Source organism: Lithobates pipiens, unplaced genomic scaffold, assembly GCF_037356315.1.
Source record: "Lithobates pipiens isolate NorthernLeopardFrog02 unplaced genomic scaffold, aLitPip1_a1.2 Scaffold_8, whole genome shotgun sequence".
NCBI lineage: Eukaryota > Metazoa > Chordata > Amphibia > Anura > Ranidae > Lithobates > Lithobates pipiens.
In genome coordinates this window covers 125126657-125144359 of record NW_027507903.1, presented here as the reverse complement: position 1 = coordinate 125144359, position 17703 = coordinate 125126657, and the positions used below count along the sequence as shown (strand labels likewise).

General features: G+C 45.5%; 1 protein-coding gene across 1 annotated transcript in view; it reads right to left on the bottom strand.

The window, feature by feature from the left end:
* LOC143963396 (cathepsin S-like) overlaps nt 1-17703 on the bottom strand; it is a 56641-nt gene that overhangs the window by 28622 nt on the left and 10316 nt on the right. Inside the window, exons 4-5 of the mRNA XM_077473024.1 lie at nt 16950-17150; nt 6279-6461 (exon numbers count right to left, since the gene is read on the bottom strand). Coding sequence (XP_077329150.1) covers nt 6279-6461; nt 16950-17150 — 384 coding nt within the window. The remainder of the gene's footprint in view (nt 1-6278; nt 6462-16949; nt 17151-17703) is intronic.

The window sequence follows — 17703 nt, the reverse complement described above, 5'->3', positions numbered from 1 at the left end:
ATGGTGCACTAGGGTTCAGGGCACTAGAGAGGGCATCTCTATGGTGTATGAGTCGCTGCTCACCCCATCTCGGAAACAGCCATACATGCTGGCCTGGGAGAGGGATCTCAATTGTGACGATGACTTGAATTCCTGGTCATCCAGGCTTTGGGTCACCTATAAAGGTATGATAAACATCTCCCTTATAGAGGCCGAACTCAAAGTGCTGACCAGATGGTACTTGGTCCCAACTCGCCTGACCAGGATGATTACTACGGCAACTATGGAATGCTTTCAGGGCTGCATGTTGTGGGATTCAGTGTTGCATATCTGGTAGAAATGCCCTAAAATGAGGGTATTCTGGAATAGGGTCTTCTCGATACTCCGCAAATTGACGGGGGCTCTCTATTAAACAACAACCAAACTTGACTCTGCTTAATGTTTTGCCTACTGAGTGGCCACGTCCGTTGAACCGCCAGATCTACTTTATGTTACTGGCAACGAAAATCACTTTAGCGGAAGCATTGAGGACACCCCTAGTATCTTTTAGATGACATAACACAAAATATCATGAATTATGATACATTAAAAAATTGCTAGTATTATCAATGACCGATGTGCTCTGTTTAAACGAACTTGGGAACCCCGAGCGTCATATATCTGCGTACCTTTGTCCTTTACTCCAGGTGCTATGCAGACACCAAGCTCCCCCCTCCTAATATATCTACATCTCTGTGATAGGTGGGTGCAGCCTATTGCATAAAGGTTTGCACCCCAATGCTCAAACACACACTACCGGTCACTCATGATGTTAATTCAGAAAGGGAAGGGGCTATTTAAATGATGTATTTACCGGTCCCCCCTCCCTAACACTTTCTCAAACATCCCAGCACCACAGCTTGTGGGAGAGGAGTGGAGGGAAGCCAGCAGAGCTGTGTGGGGAAGAGGGAGGAAGGTGCCTGGGCACACCTGCCACACCCTGTGCGCACGCCTATGATCTCCGTCCTAGTTCTCTTTGTTTCGGGGATTCTCTTCCCATACCATTACTCCTTTTTATTTTTTCCCTTTCTCTTTTTTCTGTCTCTCTCTTTTCTCCTTTTTCTTATTCTTCGCAACCTCTCAAAGTTAAACTATGATGACTTATTGTTATAGCATTATTGGTGACTAATTGCATTACGTGCGATTGAAGATAAATAGGAGAACCCTTCTCCTTTTTTATGTTACTCGCTACACATGTCAATTTCCCTAAAGTTCTGTTTTTTTTGTATTTTTTTTCTGTATTTTTTGTCTCTTTGTCGTGGTATTAGTATTTATTTGGTTGCTTTTTTTGGGGGGGGGGGGGGGGTTGGAACTTACATAATAATGTCACTGTCACAATAATCTTTGCATTGTAAACATTAAAAATTTATTGAACGTAAAATTGGTTAAAATAAACCTGATTTTATAATATGCATTTTATTTTATAATATGGCATATATACAGTATTTTCCTAGTAAGAGTGCTTTTGGATTTTGCCTGCATTTTTAATTTAGTTGCCCTTGTGTAAAAATGCATTTAAAACAGAACTTAACCTTTCTGTCCATTTACAGTTCAAGATGGCACCATCTTTGTCTCTATTTAGACCTGCAGCTGCCATAGTCCTCCACGTGAGAACAGCTATGAGAAAGTAATTTCAGGGATTAAAAGTTTGACCGAGAGCCAACACATAGTTGCCAACATTGTAAGAAAAAATTCCGGGACACTTTTTTGGCTGTAGGCGGAGTTGTATTTTAATTAGGGGCAGGGCATGCGTTTGCAGGTGTGGCATAGGGGAACATGTAAAAATTTGGCGCGCTAAGCGCGCCGCGGTAAAGAATGGCCGTGATTTACGCAAAAATGGGCGTGTCTTAAATGGGCGTGGCTCAAAGGGGTGTGGTTATCATCTGAGATGAATGCGGGATGGAGAGGGAAAGGGGAAAAGGAGGGGAGAGGGATGGAGGAACAGCAGCCCCAGATCCTACACCACAATAGCAATATGTGTTTTCCAGAGTTTAGTCAGACTGGCCCCCCATGTGGCATCCAGACTGCCACCGTGATATCCAGACTGCCCCCTGTGAAATCCAGACTGCCCCCGCAACATCCAGACTGCCCCCCGTGACATCCAGTCTGGCCCCCTGTGACATCCAGACTGGCTACCCATGTGACATCCAGACTGCCCCCCCTGTGACATCCAGACTGGCCCCCCATGACATCCAGACTGGCCCCCCCTTGACATCCAGGCTGGCTACCCGTGACATCCAGACTGCCCCCCCCCTGTGAAATCCAGATTGCCCCCCTGTGACATCCAGACTGGCCCCCCGTGACATCTAGACTGGCCTCCCCCCTCCATCCAGACTGGCCCCCCATGTGATATCCAGACTGTCCCCCCATGTGACATCCAGACTATACGGGCTGCTAAGTTGGTCAACCGGAGCTGCGTGGTTACAATAGAGATTGAGCTGCGGCGCCGCCCATCCCCCCGCCCCTTTCCATAACAGGACACACAGATTGGCAGGGGACGGAGCAGGGCGGAGCGGTGCGGAGCGGGGGGTGGGCAGTGCCACAGCTCAATTTCTATCATAGCCATCCGGCCAGCCTACTTCTACTATGGTCTTCTTAAAAAGCCGGCGGCGGGGACCTCGGCGGCGAAAATCTGGAAAAAACTAATTTCCCGGGACATTTCCTGGGAAACGATTAAATCGGGAAAAGGGTCTAAATCCCGGGACAGTTGGCAACCATGCTAACATAGACACACTGGTAACTGTAGCAGTTATCAAGAGGCCTTGAATGCAGCATACACTGTGCTTTCATTAGTAGGCAGAATGTATATAGAAAACAAAATTTGTATGTTTGATTACCCCGGTGCTGATGCTAAGAGCCAACTGCACAGTGCCAATGTCATTGGCAGCCTGTCCTACCAGTGCCTGATTGCCTGTAGTTGATTGTCAACAACAAAAACTCAGACACAGTTATGGGGGCGCCAATGAAGCATGCCCCAGAACAACACAATGATGTATGTATGCAGCAGCTGGGTGTTAAGACCCACTCACCCTGTTGTCACAGGGTCTGCACAGAGTCCTGACCTCAACCCATTAGAACACTTTTGGGATAAATCAGAGCAGAGACTGTGAGACTGGCCATCTTGTCCAACATCAGTGCCTGACCTCACAAATACGCTTCTGGAAGAATGATCAAACATTCCCATAGACACACTCCTAAACCTTGTGGACAGCCTTCCCAGAAGAGTTGAAGCTGTTATAGCAGCAAAGGGTGGGCCAACTCAATATTGAACCCTTCAGACTAAGACTGGGATACAATTAAAGTTCATGTACATGTAAAGGCAGACATCACTATACTTTTGACAATATAGTGTATGTGCGTATTGCTGTGGTAGAGGGGTTAAGGATTTAATAACATTTGATTGACGTTTTTAACTTGAGCATTCTTTTTATTTATTTCTTTTTTATTTTAAAGTAATATATTATTCCATTGTTAATGGTTGTCATTATAGACATTACAAAATAAATTTTTGGCAATTATTAATGACAGATATTAAAATGACTGGGGGTCTATGTATAGACAGTGCACTGAACAAATGTGACACACATCCAGTCAGCTACAAGAAAAGTTGTCATATTGCATGTTATATAACTATCTCCTATGATCAAAGCTCCATCTAGTGGCCAAAATACAAAAAAATCTGGATTGAGGGTCTCAAAAATAAATACCACATTTTGGCCACTAGATGGTTCTTTGATCATACAAGATAGTTATATAACATAGATTATAGCAATTGTTGTTGTAGCTGAGCGGATATGTGTCACATTTGTTCAGCGAACTGTTTATACATAGACCCCCAAGGATCTGTTCACAGTTTAGTAATCCATTGCTGTGAATGAGTGTATGTGTGCTTATGTGCGTTACATCACATGTTAAACCAGTCTTATGGTAACATAGTCCATTCATTATGAGTGGGCTACCAACGTACTGTAATGGACGAAAAAGGCACAAGACCAGGGGCGGACTGACAACCCATGAGGCCCCCCAGGAAATAGAAGATTATGGGGCCCCCAGGCTTACAGATGGTCCCCATGTGGCAGCCATCTTTTTAACGCAATATTAATGTGGGGATAACCCATGTGGAGGGGCACTAAGCTCAGCGACATGCAGAGTGGCAGGTGACTTAAAGCTGGTGACCCAGTAAAGGCACCAGGAGCCTCTCATGGGCAGTGCCACCTTAACAGCATCATGGGCCCCCGGGTAAAATACTGCACTGGGACCCCTACCAGGGAGATGATGACCTGCGGAATGCATAGCACACCATGGCAAACAATGGGCATGGCCAGTGGGAGAGTCTTAAAGGAGGATTGAGCAGAATCTTCATCTGCTGTATACAATGCAAACATATCACAGGCCTTGTACCCATAAAATTCTAATTACTGTGTCAAAACTGATAATCTCACAGACACAAATAAATCTGAGTCAGAGCACCATTTGTTTTTAAAATAAATGTTTCCATTATATATGTTTTTTATGCAAAAAGATATTTGTCTAACTAAGGCTACCTTACAGAAGAACTTAATTAAAACCAGCAACTGTTGAGGCATTGAACACCTTGGTCAGGTCTATGTACAGTATAATGTACAGAGTATGTTGGTCAGGAGTAAGTAACAAATAAATCAACATATAGAGCACAGCAGTCAGGATGAGCACTACACTCACATCAGAGTCCTCCCTTACATCAAACCTCCAACATCCTCACTATACATCACTGTTTGCAGAGTCCCCCCTTACATCAGAGTCCCACCTTATGGCAGAGCCCCCAGCATGGCACCTTACAACAGAGCCCCCAGAGTGGCACTTTATGCCAGAGCCCCTAGAGTGGCACCTTATGGCAGAGCCCCTAGAGTGGCACCTTATGGCAGAGCCCCCAGAGTGGCACCTTACGGCAGAGCCACCAGAGTGGCAACTTATGGCATAGCCCCCAGAGTGGCACCTTATGGCATAGCCCCCAGAGTGGCACCTTACGGCAGAGCCTCCAGAGTAGCACCCTACGGCAGAACCCACAGAGTAGTACCCTACGGGAGAGCCCCCGGAGAAGCACCCTACGGCAGAGCATCCAGAGTGACACCCTACGGCAGAGCCCCCAGAGTGACACCCTACGGCAGAGCCCCCAGAGTGGTACCCTACGGAAGAGCCCCCAGACTACCCCCTTACAGCAGAGGCCCCAGAGTAGCACCCTACGGAAGAGCCCCAGAGTAGCACCCTACAGCAGAACCCTCAGAGTAGCACTCAATGGCAGAGCCCCCAGTGTGGCACCTTATGGCAGAGTCCCCAGAGTAGCACCTACGGCAGAGCCCCCAGAGTGGAACCCTACGACAGAGCCCCCAGACTACCACCCCACAGCAGAGCCCCCAGTGTAAATATTAATTTGCTATTGTCACACAAGTGGGTGCCCACTTTTTTTTAAGCCTATTAGAGACTCTGGCTCTATGTCAGGGATGGGGTCAGCCCTTCCTTCTCTGTGCTGGCCACTCAGCTGTCGACTAATTGCCAGCTCCTATCTCTCCACAGTTACTCAGCTGTTGATGTTATCCTGCTCATCAATCCTGCCTACTTAAGACGTCCAGCCTGGAAAATCTCTGCCTTTGCCTTGGTCAACATCATAGAGACGCTCTCCTGCATTTCTGTTAAAAGACTTGCTTGGCTGACATCCCTTCTGGCTCCAGATCCTGCTTGCTGTTTTACTATGCTCATCTACGGCTCCCTGACGTTTGGCTTTTCTGACTATCCGTTCCAGTTCCTGAACTTTGGCTATGTTTTGACCAAGCTTGTTCTTTTTACTTTTATTATTAAACAAGTGTGATTTAACTGTACTTCTGTCTCCGTCTGATTTCATTGTTTCTGACCCTCTAATCACGTGCTTAAAAAAAAAACCCATGGGAATCCATGCGTTCAGCACCCCACATATAAATTAGGGGGCCGGGCGTATTGATGGGGGGGTGGTGTCCCTTCACCCCCCATATGGAGGGTTTGCCACTGGGTATTGTGCTGCACTGTGGTGTATTGCATTCTCCTGTATGGGGCATTGGGGTGGCATTCACAATGATGTCAAACATAAAGCGGGTGCAGTAACATGCATGTTTTACCACAACTCAAAAGTGTGAATGAGCCCCAAAAGTTTTGTTGTTTGAGGCAATTGTTTTTGAATACATTGTATTAAACATCCAACTATTGGTAATATGAAAATAAAGTACATAAATAAGAGAAAAATACTTTACCCCTGCGTTGTATCCATACTTCTTGCTCACCATGATCCCATTTTCACTAACATACTTAAAATTGGATTCAAATGTTCCACTACAACAGCCATCATTGTCATCATTACAGTCGATCAATTGTTGCTCACTGAATTTAAATAGTCGCTTTTGTTTAATGCAGTAACGTGATTCTAGGACGCCCACCTATAGAGTCAAATCCACATACAATAAATAAGATGGATCATGTTGTCAGGGCTCTTGCACATGGGCAACAAAAACACCACATTTTATTTTTACTGATTTGAATGTAGCCCATTGCTTTCAATGGATCTCTACACATTTAGATCGGTATAAAAAAACAAGAAACACCAGAAATCTGCATTATTATTCAGTATTTTGCATGCATACCAGTGAATATGTGTGAATAAACGTGTAAATCTCTCCTTCCACCTTATCAGTAACACTTTTATTCAAAATAAAGCAAATATAAGTGTAAAAATGACATTTAGTGCAGAGCAACCAATTATGTAAAAACAGAGCAGCAGCACTCACCAGATATTGGAAAACAAATATCAAAACATTAATATTCAAAACAGAACTAGTAAGCAATTCATCCTATATATTGTGCAAAAGAAAGGTATTATCATTGTGCAATCGCAATTCAGACATGTAACAGCAGTGTCGCTCAGATAACTAAGCATGATGACGTTACCGCTAAGCTCTGTCCAACGCATTTCACCACAATAGATTCCTTTGTTGCACTGCAGATTACTTCACTGTTGTTTTTTTAGATTTATACATATGGCATTAGAATCACTAATTGGGTCACTTGTTTGGACACTTGGACCTTTTATTATGATCACATCTATCTATAATTGGATTTATTTGAGGTATTTGGTTTAAAGGGGCAGCACAACACATTTTTAAAAAATAATTATATTATTAGATTATTTGTCATTCTGCAAGATTTAGGATAGATGTGCATGTATGTGTGCACTATATGGATCATACTTTTTTTTGAGCAGGAACTTTCTGCCAATAAGATCCGGTGTTCATACATCAGTATCATGTGCAAGGACCCTCAGAGATGACAGTTGAAAATGTACTTCTTTAAATGTGGCCTGCTTATTAGTAAGGCAGTAGGCAGACAGCAATGGATAAAATGGAGTAGCCCATAGCAAGTAATCTTCTACCATTCTCATTTCACTAAACTGGATGGTTGCTGTTACTGCACATTATGCATTATCATTTCTGTGTGTATTAGCTTACTGATTAGGCTTGTATGCAGGGGCATTGCTACTCGCTTGGTCTACAAAAGATCTGGGGCTAGAGCCCATAACAGCATAGTAAAGAAAGTCATATGCTTGAGCGGGCATACACATGTATATACAGTAGTATACGTGTGTGTGTGTGTGTGTATATGTCCCCAGAGAGCCCCCCACTTACATCAGGGTTCCCAGAGAGCCCACCCCCTTACACCAGGGTCCCCAGAGAGCCTCCTCCTTGCATTAGGGTCCCCAAAGAGCCCCCCACTTGCATCAGGGTTCCCAGATAGCCCCCCTTACATTAGGGTCCCCAGAGAGCCTCCCCCTTAAATCAGGGTCCCCAGAGAGCCTCCCCCTTAAAATCAGGGTCCCCAGTGAAACCTCCCCCTTGCATCAGGGTCCCCAGAGAGCCCCCCTTTCCCTTGGGGACCCCTGCAGAGACTCGGGGCTATGGGCCCCAGATTCGGGTCTATAGCCCCAAAAGCCTCCCCATAGCGATGCCACTGCTTGTATGTGCAGCCTGGTTATTAAGCCATCAATGCATGGTAGATTTTTACACACTGTAACAAAGTGATTGTAAATGATCACCTTGTAAACAACCCATTCAGTTTAAAATAGAAATGAACTGCAAAACATTTGTATATATGTATAAAATAAAAAATTATAAATAATTTTTTCCTCTTTTTTTATTAGCAATCACATCCCCTCTGTTCTTCACTGCAATAGAGCTGGGGAGGAGAAACAGCAGCACAATGATATTAGGCTTTATTTCACAGGACAATTACTCTTTGGAGAGCACAATTTGCTGGCAGTAAACGATAAAAATAAAGATTCACACATAATATGAATCCATTTAAGAATAAAAAATGTTTTAGAAATCAATTTTTTTGTTAATGAACATATTAAATAACGGAAAAAACACTATACACACATATTAACCACTTGCTGACCCTGTGTTTTTCTGATATTTGTTGCTTACAAGTAAAAATCTGTAATTTTGCATATTTTTTTAGCAGAGACCCTAGAGAATATAATAGCGGTCATTGCAATATTTTATGTCACACTGTATTGGCGCAGCGGTTTTTCAAGTGCAATTTTATGGGAAAAATGACACTTTAATGAATAAACCAGTTCCAGAGCAGCCGCCACAGTTGTACTGCGGCAGGTTGGCTCGGCTGGGTGAAACAACATTACCTTTTACGTCCTGAGAGTGGCCGTGATGATCGGATTGGCTTCAGAACCGATCAGTCTCCAGGCCCAGGCCAATGATATGTGGCCTGGACCTGGTGATCGGTTCTGGCGAATGAAATCCTTCCCCTGCCTCTGTAAGTGTTAACACAGGTAGGGGAAGTGATGTCAACTCCCCTCATGGAACTCTTTTCGTTCCAGAGAGAGGAGAGAAGACATCTCCGAGTAAGTTGCACCAACACTACACTGACACAGTCCACATAGGCACACTTGTCACCCCCCGATTGCCCCCCCCAGTTAACCCCTTCACTCCCTGTCACAGTGTCACCTAGTGCAGTGTTCATATTTTTCTTTGATCACTGTACTGGTGTCATTTGTGACAATAATCAGTGTTAGGGTACTTAGTAGTAGGCCCAGAAAGGTCTAAGGACCCTCCTAATAAAGGTTTAACCCCTTGATCACCCCCTGTCACCAGTGATCACCGTATTAGTGTCACGGGTGATGCTGGTTAGTTAGTTATTTTTTTTTATAGCTTCTGGGCGCCCACCGTATATTACTTGATATGGTCACCCGGAGGGTGACATCAGTGAGGTTTTAGCATCAGTTAGGGGCTTTGCCTCCCCAGGCAGCATCAGGTCAGTGCCAATAGCGCTAACACCCTCGCACGCACCATACACCTCCCTTAGTAATATAGTGTCTGAATGGACCGATATCTTTGATCTGATCAGAACTATATTAGTGTCCCCAATAGTTTAGGGTTCCCAAAAACACAGCATTAGCAGGATCAGCCCAGATACCTGCTAGCACCTGCGTTTAGCCCCTCCGCCCACCCCAGCCCACCCAAGTGCAGTATCAATCGATCACTGTCACTTACAAAACACTAAACACATAACTGCAGCATTCGCAGAGTCAGGCCTGATCCCTGCAAATACTAACAGTTTTTTGGTAGTGTTTGAAGCAGTCACTGACAGGCGGGTGCTCTATTTTCCTGTGAGTCTCACAAATGTAACAGTAAATATAGAGGCCAAAATGTCCAATCGAAGGTGCACTAGTGAAGAGGCCTACACGTTTCTGAGCCTGACAGATGAGAGTGAAGAGGAAGTCACTCATCTGTCCGATTTGGGCTCAAAATACGACTACTAATGGAATGGCTGTGATTGACCAGTGCAGTATGTGACCCAGCCTCTATTTAAGCTAGAGGCACATAGCATAGCACGTCACCAAGTCACTCTGCTTTAGACAGTGTAGGGAAAGGTCCCTGGCTGCTGCTTCTGTGAGGGAGAGAATTACATGATAGGAGTCCTGATTCTGAAATCTATTCTAATTAGTCAGCGATTTTACACTGCACGGAGAGAAAAGATAGACAGTGTAGGGCAAGGTTCCTGTTGCTGCTTTGAGGGAGAGAGAATTACCTAGGAGTCCAGATTCAGAAATCTATTCTAATAACTCAGCGATCTACATAGATTTACCTGGTTGGGTTGCAGTGCACAGTCTTTTTACACTGCCATGAGCCCAGTGCCAGAGAAAATATAACTTTTATCTGCAAGCTCAGTGCACCAGCACTGCATATGTTACTGTGACATACACCCTGTACATACTGTGGGTGTATTCTGCTCTTCCAAAAACACCCATTTAGGGCAAAAAAATATATATTTTGCAGTGTTTTCTGCATATGTGGAGGTGTGAGTTACACAATTTATATAGTTTTCTTCTATTGTGCTATTCAAATGAGAAAAAATTTAGGGCAAAAACCGTTTTTTTGAATAGCATTTTCGGCATTTCTGTTGCTCTGAGATACACTGTTTACATACTCTGGGTGTATTCTGCTATTGCAAAAACACCCATTTAGTGCAAAAAAAAAAAACTTTGCAGTGTTTTCTGTATATGTGGAGGTGTGCATTACACTATTTATCTATTTTTCTTCTATTATGCTATTCAAAAAAATTTTTTTAGGGCAAAAACATTTTTTTTGAATAGCATTTTCAGCATTTCTGTAGCTCTGAGATACACCGTTTACATACTCTGGGTGTATTCTGCTATTGCAAAAACACCCATTTAGTGCAAAAAAAACTTTGCAGTATTTTCTGCATATGTGGAGGTGTGAGTTACACAATTTATATATTTTTCTTCTATTGTGCTATTCAAATAAAAATTTAGGGCAAAAACAGTTTTTTTGAATAGCATTTTCGGCATTTCTGTTGCTCTGAGGTACACCGTTTACATACTCTGGGTGTATTCTGCTATTGCAAAAACACCCATTTAGTGCAAAAAACAACAACTTTGCAGTGTTTTCTGTATATGTGGAGGTGTGCATTACACTATTTATATATTTTTCTTCTATTGTGCTATTCAAAAAAAATAAAAAATTTAGGGCAAAAACATTTTCTTTGAATAGCATTTTCAGCATTTCTGTAGCTCTGAGATACACTGTTTACATACTCTGGGTGTATTCTGCAATTGCAAAAACACCCATTTAGTGCAAAAAAAAAAAACTTTGCAGTGTTTTCTGCATATGTGGAGGTGTGAGTTACACAATTTATATATTTTTCTTCTATTGTGCTATTCAAAATTTTTTTTAGGGCAAAAACATTTTTTTTGAATAGCATTTTCGGCATTTCTGTAGCTCTGAGATACACCAATTACATACTCTGGGTGTATTCTGCTATTGCAAAAACACCCATTTAGTGCAAAAAAAACACTTTGCAGTGTTTTGTGCATATGTGGAGGTGTGAGTTACACAATTTATATATTTTTCTTCTATTGTGCCATTCCAAAAAAAAATTTAGGGCAAAAACATTTTTTTTGAATAGCATTTTAGGCATTTCTGTAGCTCTGAGATACACCGGTTACATACTCTGGGTGTATTCTACTATTGCAAAAACACCCATTTAGGGCAAGATCCTAAATTTGGGAACTATGAGGAGAACGTCAAAGAAGGGACATGGCTTAAGTCGTGGTGCTGCTGGTGGAGCTCCTGTTGCAGGGAGAGGACGTGGTTGATCTGTGCCAGCTACAGGTACAAGTGAAACACCTCCCTCAGGTGCGAGTAGGCGACAGAGCCTGCAGCGGTATTTGGTCAGGCCTAATGCGGCTGTACGAATGTTGAGGCTGAGACAAGTACAGGCGATAGTAGATTGGGTTTCTGACAGTGCCTCCGGTTCCTTGACATTGTCTCCCACCCAGTCTCCTGATGAAAGATCAGAGTTGGCACCTGCAGCCGATGTCCATCAGTCTTTTACATCACCCCCTTGCAAATCAGCCAAGCAGTCTGAGCCCCAAATCATGCAGCAGTCTCTTCTGCTTTTTGATGAATCTGTTAGCAGGGTTTCCCAGGGCCATCCACCTAGCCCTGCCACAGGAATGGAAGAGATTGTGTGCACCGATGCCCAACCACTTCTGTTTCATGATGAGTACATGGGAGGACCATTGCAGCATGTCTCAGATGATGACGAAACACAGGTGGCAACTGCTGCTGCTTTTGCAATTGTGCAGACCGACAAGGAGGGCAGGGGTGAAGACTGGGTGGAAGATGATGTGGAGGACGATGAGGTCCTGGACCCCACATGGAATCAACGTCATGCAGGTGACCAGTGTAGTTCGGAGGAAGAGGCAGTGGTCGCACAGAGCCACCAGCACAGCAGAAGAGAGAGCAGGGCGCAAAAGCTGAGTGTCCGTCCCCTAGACAGTACGCCTGCTACTGCCCAACACAGCAAGGGACCGAGCACACCAAAGCCAGGTCCAAGGATTTCCCTAACGTGGCAGGTCTTCAGACTGAGACGTTCTCAACCTGAGCACAACCTGCATGACCAGGCATCTAAGTGCAAAGCAAGAGCTGCAGTGGAGTAGACACCTCAAAAAAAAAGAAAGGTCTCTGGCTCCTCCTGGTTCCTCTTCTGCTAAAGTCTCAGCCTCTTCATCCACCTCTGTAGTGACAGTGGCACTTGCCAACCCGCAAACAGAGGATCTGCCAGCCACACTACCACCTGGGTCGCAAACCATCTCCACAATGTCCCATGAAAGCGTTCAGCTCTCTATCTCCCAAACACTGGAGCGGAAGAGGAAGTACCCCCCTAGCCGCCCACGATCCCTGGCCCTGAATGCCAGCATTTCAAAATTCCTCGCCTTTGAAATTCTGTCATTCCGTCTGGTGGAGACGCAGAGTTTTAAAAGCCTGATGGCATTGGCTGTCCCACAGTACATCGTGCCCAGCCGCCACTACTTTTCCAGGCGAGCCATCCCTTCCCTGCACAACCAAGTGGGGGACAAAATCAGGTGTGCACTGCGCAACACCATCTATGGCAAGGTCCACCTAACTAAGGATGCGTGGACCAGTAAGCACGATCAGGGATGTTATATCTCCCTAACAGCACACTAGGTAAATGCAGTGGCGGCTGGGCCTGAGGCGGATAGAAGTTTGGCACATGTCCTTCCACCACCGAGGATTGCAGGGTGCTTCAGTTTGCCTCCTGTTGCTAACTCCTCCTACTCCGCTTCCTCATCCTCTACCGCCTCCTCATCCGGTCAGCGTAACACCTTCACCACCAACTTCAGCACAGCCAGGGGTAAACGACAGCAGGCAGTTTTAAAACTTTCCTGTTTGGGGGAAAAACCCCACACCGCGCAGGAGTTGTGGAGGGACATGGAACAACAGACCGATGAGTGGTTAGTGGCAGTGAGCCTCAAGCCCAGCCTGGTGGTGTGCGATAATTAACGAAATCTCATAGCAGCTCTGGGCCTAGCCGGTTTGACGCACATCCCTTGCCCAGTGCATGTGCTGAACTTGGTGGTCCAGAGGTTCCTTAAAAATTACCCTGATATGCCAGAGCTGCTGCAGAGAGTGCGGGCTGTTTTTGCGCACTTTCGACGTTCTGACCCTGCTGCTGCTTGCCTGTCAGCACTGGAGCGTAACTTCGGCCTTCCCGCTCACTGCCTCATATGTGACATGCCCACAAGGTGAAACTCCACCTTGCACATGCTGGCCAGACTGTGCGAGCAGCAGCAGGCGATAGTGGAGTTTCAGCTGCAGCACGCATGCGCGAGTCGCTCTGCGGAACAACACCACTTCACCACCAATAACTGGGCATCCATGCGAGACCTGTGTGCCTTGTTGCTCTGTTTCGAGTACTCCACCAACATGGCCAGTGCCGATCACGCCGTTCTCAGCGTTACTATCCCAGTTCTCCTTGAAAAAACGCTTTGGGCGATGATGGAAGAGGATGTGGCACAGGAGGAGGAAGAGGGATCATTTCCAAGGCTTTCAGGGCAGTCATTCACAAGTGGCTATGAGGGTGGGTTCCTGCACCAACAAACGCCAGGTACACAATTGTCCGGCAACAATGGCTGTTCTGGAGGATGACGAGGTGGAGGATGAGGAGGAGGAGATGGAGGAGTAGGATCCATGTTCACTGCAGGGTGGCACCCAGACCAGCTCATGGCCATCACTGGTGCGTGGCTGGGGGGATACAGAGGACACAGACGTTACACTTCCCACAGAGGACAGCTTTTCGCTGCCTCTGGGCAGCCTGACACACATGAGCAATTACATGTTGCAGTGTCTCCGCAACGACCGCCGAGTTGGCCACATTCTAACTGGTGCTGATTACTGGGTGGCCACCCTGTTGGATCCCCATTACAAGGACAACATACCGTCCTTAATTCCCTCACTGGAGCATGAACGTAAGATGCGCGAGTACAAGCGCACGCTGGTAGACATGCTGCTGATGGCATTCCCACCTGACAGCGGGGGTATGGTGGAAGCACAAGGCGAAGGCAGAGGAGGAGGAAGAGGTCGCCAAAGCACCCGGGAACCGCCAGCACCTCAGAAGGCAGGGTTAGCATTGCCAAAATGTGGAAAAGCTTTGTCAGCACACCACAAGAACCAGCACCACCAGCTGAGATGGAACGTCTTAGCAGGAGGCAGCATTTCACCAACATGGTGGAGCAGTATGTGTGCACACGCTTACACGTACTGAATGACGGGTCTGCCCCTTCAACTTCTGGGTCTCCAAATTGGGCACATGGCCTAAGCTTGCCCTTTGTGCCTTGGAGGTGCTGGCCTGCCCTGCAGCCAGTGTATTATCTGAACGTATATTTAGCACGGCAGGGGGCATTATCACAGACAAGCGCAGCCGCCTGTCCAGAGCCAATGTGGACAAGCTCACGTTCATTAAAATGAACCAGGCATGGATCCCACAGGACTTGTGCAAAATAGACATGTATACCGGTATTCTGATAAAAACTGTCTGGCCATCGGATAGTGTCCGGCCCGAGGACAAGGAGATTCTGAAAATCTCGGAAGATGAACGCCGCCTGCGCAGTGAGTGCAGGTTCAAACCCCACCATCCAAGTGGACATACGGTAGCACATAGTAACAGGGCTCCTCAAGGGCTCGCTTGCTCACCACACTTTGCTCGCCACGCTTCGGGCATGGCCTCGCTTCGCTCGGCTTGAACCTCGGATGGTATGGCTTGAACCTGGACTCACCGTGAATCGCTGTTCGTCTTTGGAGATTTTCGAAATCCCCTTGTCCTACATACTGAGCAAGCACAGTACAAGGTGGACACTATCCGACGGGGGACAGAATTTGACACATCACCGGCCTTACCCAGCCATTGTTGTATTTTTGAACCAGTGTTGGCTACCTCGTCCTTCTCCACCGCCGCTTTCACCTACACCGCCACATCCACCACCACCTCAACCTCCTACTCCATATGGACCTCGTCCTCCTAGGTCAGTGATGGCAAACCTTGGCACCCCAGATGTTTTGGAACTACATTTCCCATGATGCTCAGCTACACTGCAGAGTGCATGAGCATCATGGGAAATGTAGTTCTAAAACATCTGGGGTGCCAAGGTTCGCCATCACTGTCCTAGGTCAAGATTAGAATTTTTTATTTTTTATTTCAAAGTATTTTATTTTCCCACTAGCTTATCCATTAAATTGAATATTTTTTTCCAGAAAGGGTATATTCTGGGGCATTCCCACCATCTGAGGTTCTTAATCACTTCCTGTACCTCTTCTTCTGAGAAGGGGGTCTCCAGCATATATATATATATTTTTCATTTTTTTATGTTATTTTAAGTTATTTCCCTATCCACATTTGTTTGCAGAGCACTTGTCATGCTCTTAACACCATTTTGTTGCCATTTGCAGCCCTCTAGCCCTTTCCATTACTTTTTTAAAGCCATTTTAGTCCTCAAAAGTTCGGGTCCCCATTGACTTCAATGGGGTTCGGGTTCAAGTTCGAGTCAAGTTCGGGTCCTTTTTTCTGAAGTTTGGCTGAACCCGTCGAACCCGAACATCCAGGTGTCCGCTCAACTCTACTAGGGTTCTAGATTTCTCCCACTGACATCAATGCTAGGGCTCTATGTTTCTCCACTGACACCAATGCTGGGGCTCTATATTCCTCCCACTGACACCATTGCTGGAGTTCTATATTCCTCCCACTAACACCAATGCTAGGGATCTATAATCCTCCCATTGACACCAATGCTGGAGCTCTATATTCCTCCACAGATACCAATGATAGGGGTCTATATTCATCCCACTGCACCAATGCTGGGGGTCTATATTCTTCCCACTGACACCAGTACTGAGGCTCTATATCCTTCCCACTGACACCAATACTGGGGCTCTATATTCACCCCACTTACACCAATACCGGGGTTCTATATTCTTCCCACTGACACCAATGCTAGGGATCTATATTCCTCCACTGACACCAATGCTGGGGGTCTATATTCTTCCCACTGACACCAATGCTAGGGATCTATATTTCTCCACTGACACCAATGCTGGGGGTCTATATTCTTCCCACTGACACCAATATTGGGGCTCTATATTCACCCCACTGACACCAATACTAGGGCTCTATATTCCTCCACTAACACCAATGCTAGGGCTCTATATTCCTCCACTGACACCAATGCTGGGGTCTATATTCTTCCCACTGACACCAATACTGGGGCTCAATATTCATCCCACTGAAACCATCTTTGGGGCTCTAAATTCCACTCACTGACACCAATACTGGGGCTCTATATTCTTCCCACTGACACCAATACTGGGGTTATTCCTGTATATTCCTCTGACTGCCATTAATGCTGAGGCTTTTATGTTTCTCTCATTGATCTTAGTGATGGGACACTATATTCTCGCCACTGTCAACATGGTAAATATGAAATGTAACTAAAATGACATAATATTCAACGTGGTTCCAAGCATATAAACTTTCCTTACCATTCCAAAAGCCCACCATGCTTGACAAAGCAGTCCTGAATTTTTTACAGGGGAGACGCATCCTGAAGTCCTCCAATCCACCAAATCCTCGTCCTTTTTGCTATCACAAGTATAATTTGAAGTGGATGTTGGTTTTGTATATGTTTCTGACTGAATCCGTTTTGCATTACATGTTTTCGTTTGTATCAGTTCTTGAACCCTCTGTAACAAGAATTTTATAAATCATTATACAGTTAGATATGATTATAGCCTATAGAAGCTGTGATTAACACATACAGATTTAGCATTAAATTATATGAGGATAAGAGTCAATATAATAATAATAGTAACAATAATAAACTTTATTTTATATAGCACCTTTAAAGGTAGCTTCTCAAAGCGCTTTACAAAATAAATCCACAGAGAATACACAGGATAAAACAAAGGAAAAAGGGACCCTTAAAGGAGAAGTCCTGCCTGAGCTCGTTTGGGTGGGCTTCTCCTATAGATCATAGGAGTGCAATTCGTTTTGCACTCCTGTGACCCGTTTTGACCGGACTGATGCCTGTCTCAGCCTCTCAGCGAGCCACTGAGAGCCTGATATGGCCGCTTCTCACCCCTCCACAACTCAGCGAAGCAGAGAGGAGAGCTGCTGATTGACAGAGCGGAGAGAACTGAGCCATCGGCGATGTTCGGTGGCTCGGTTCTCAGTGTAGAGGCGGCGGGGGGACAGATGCAGCATTGGTCCAATGCTGCTCCACCTAGGTAAGTATAA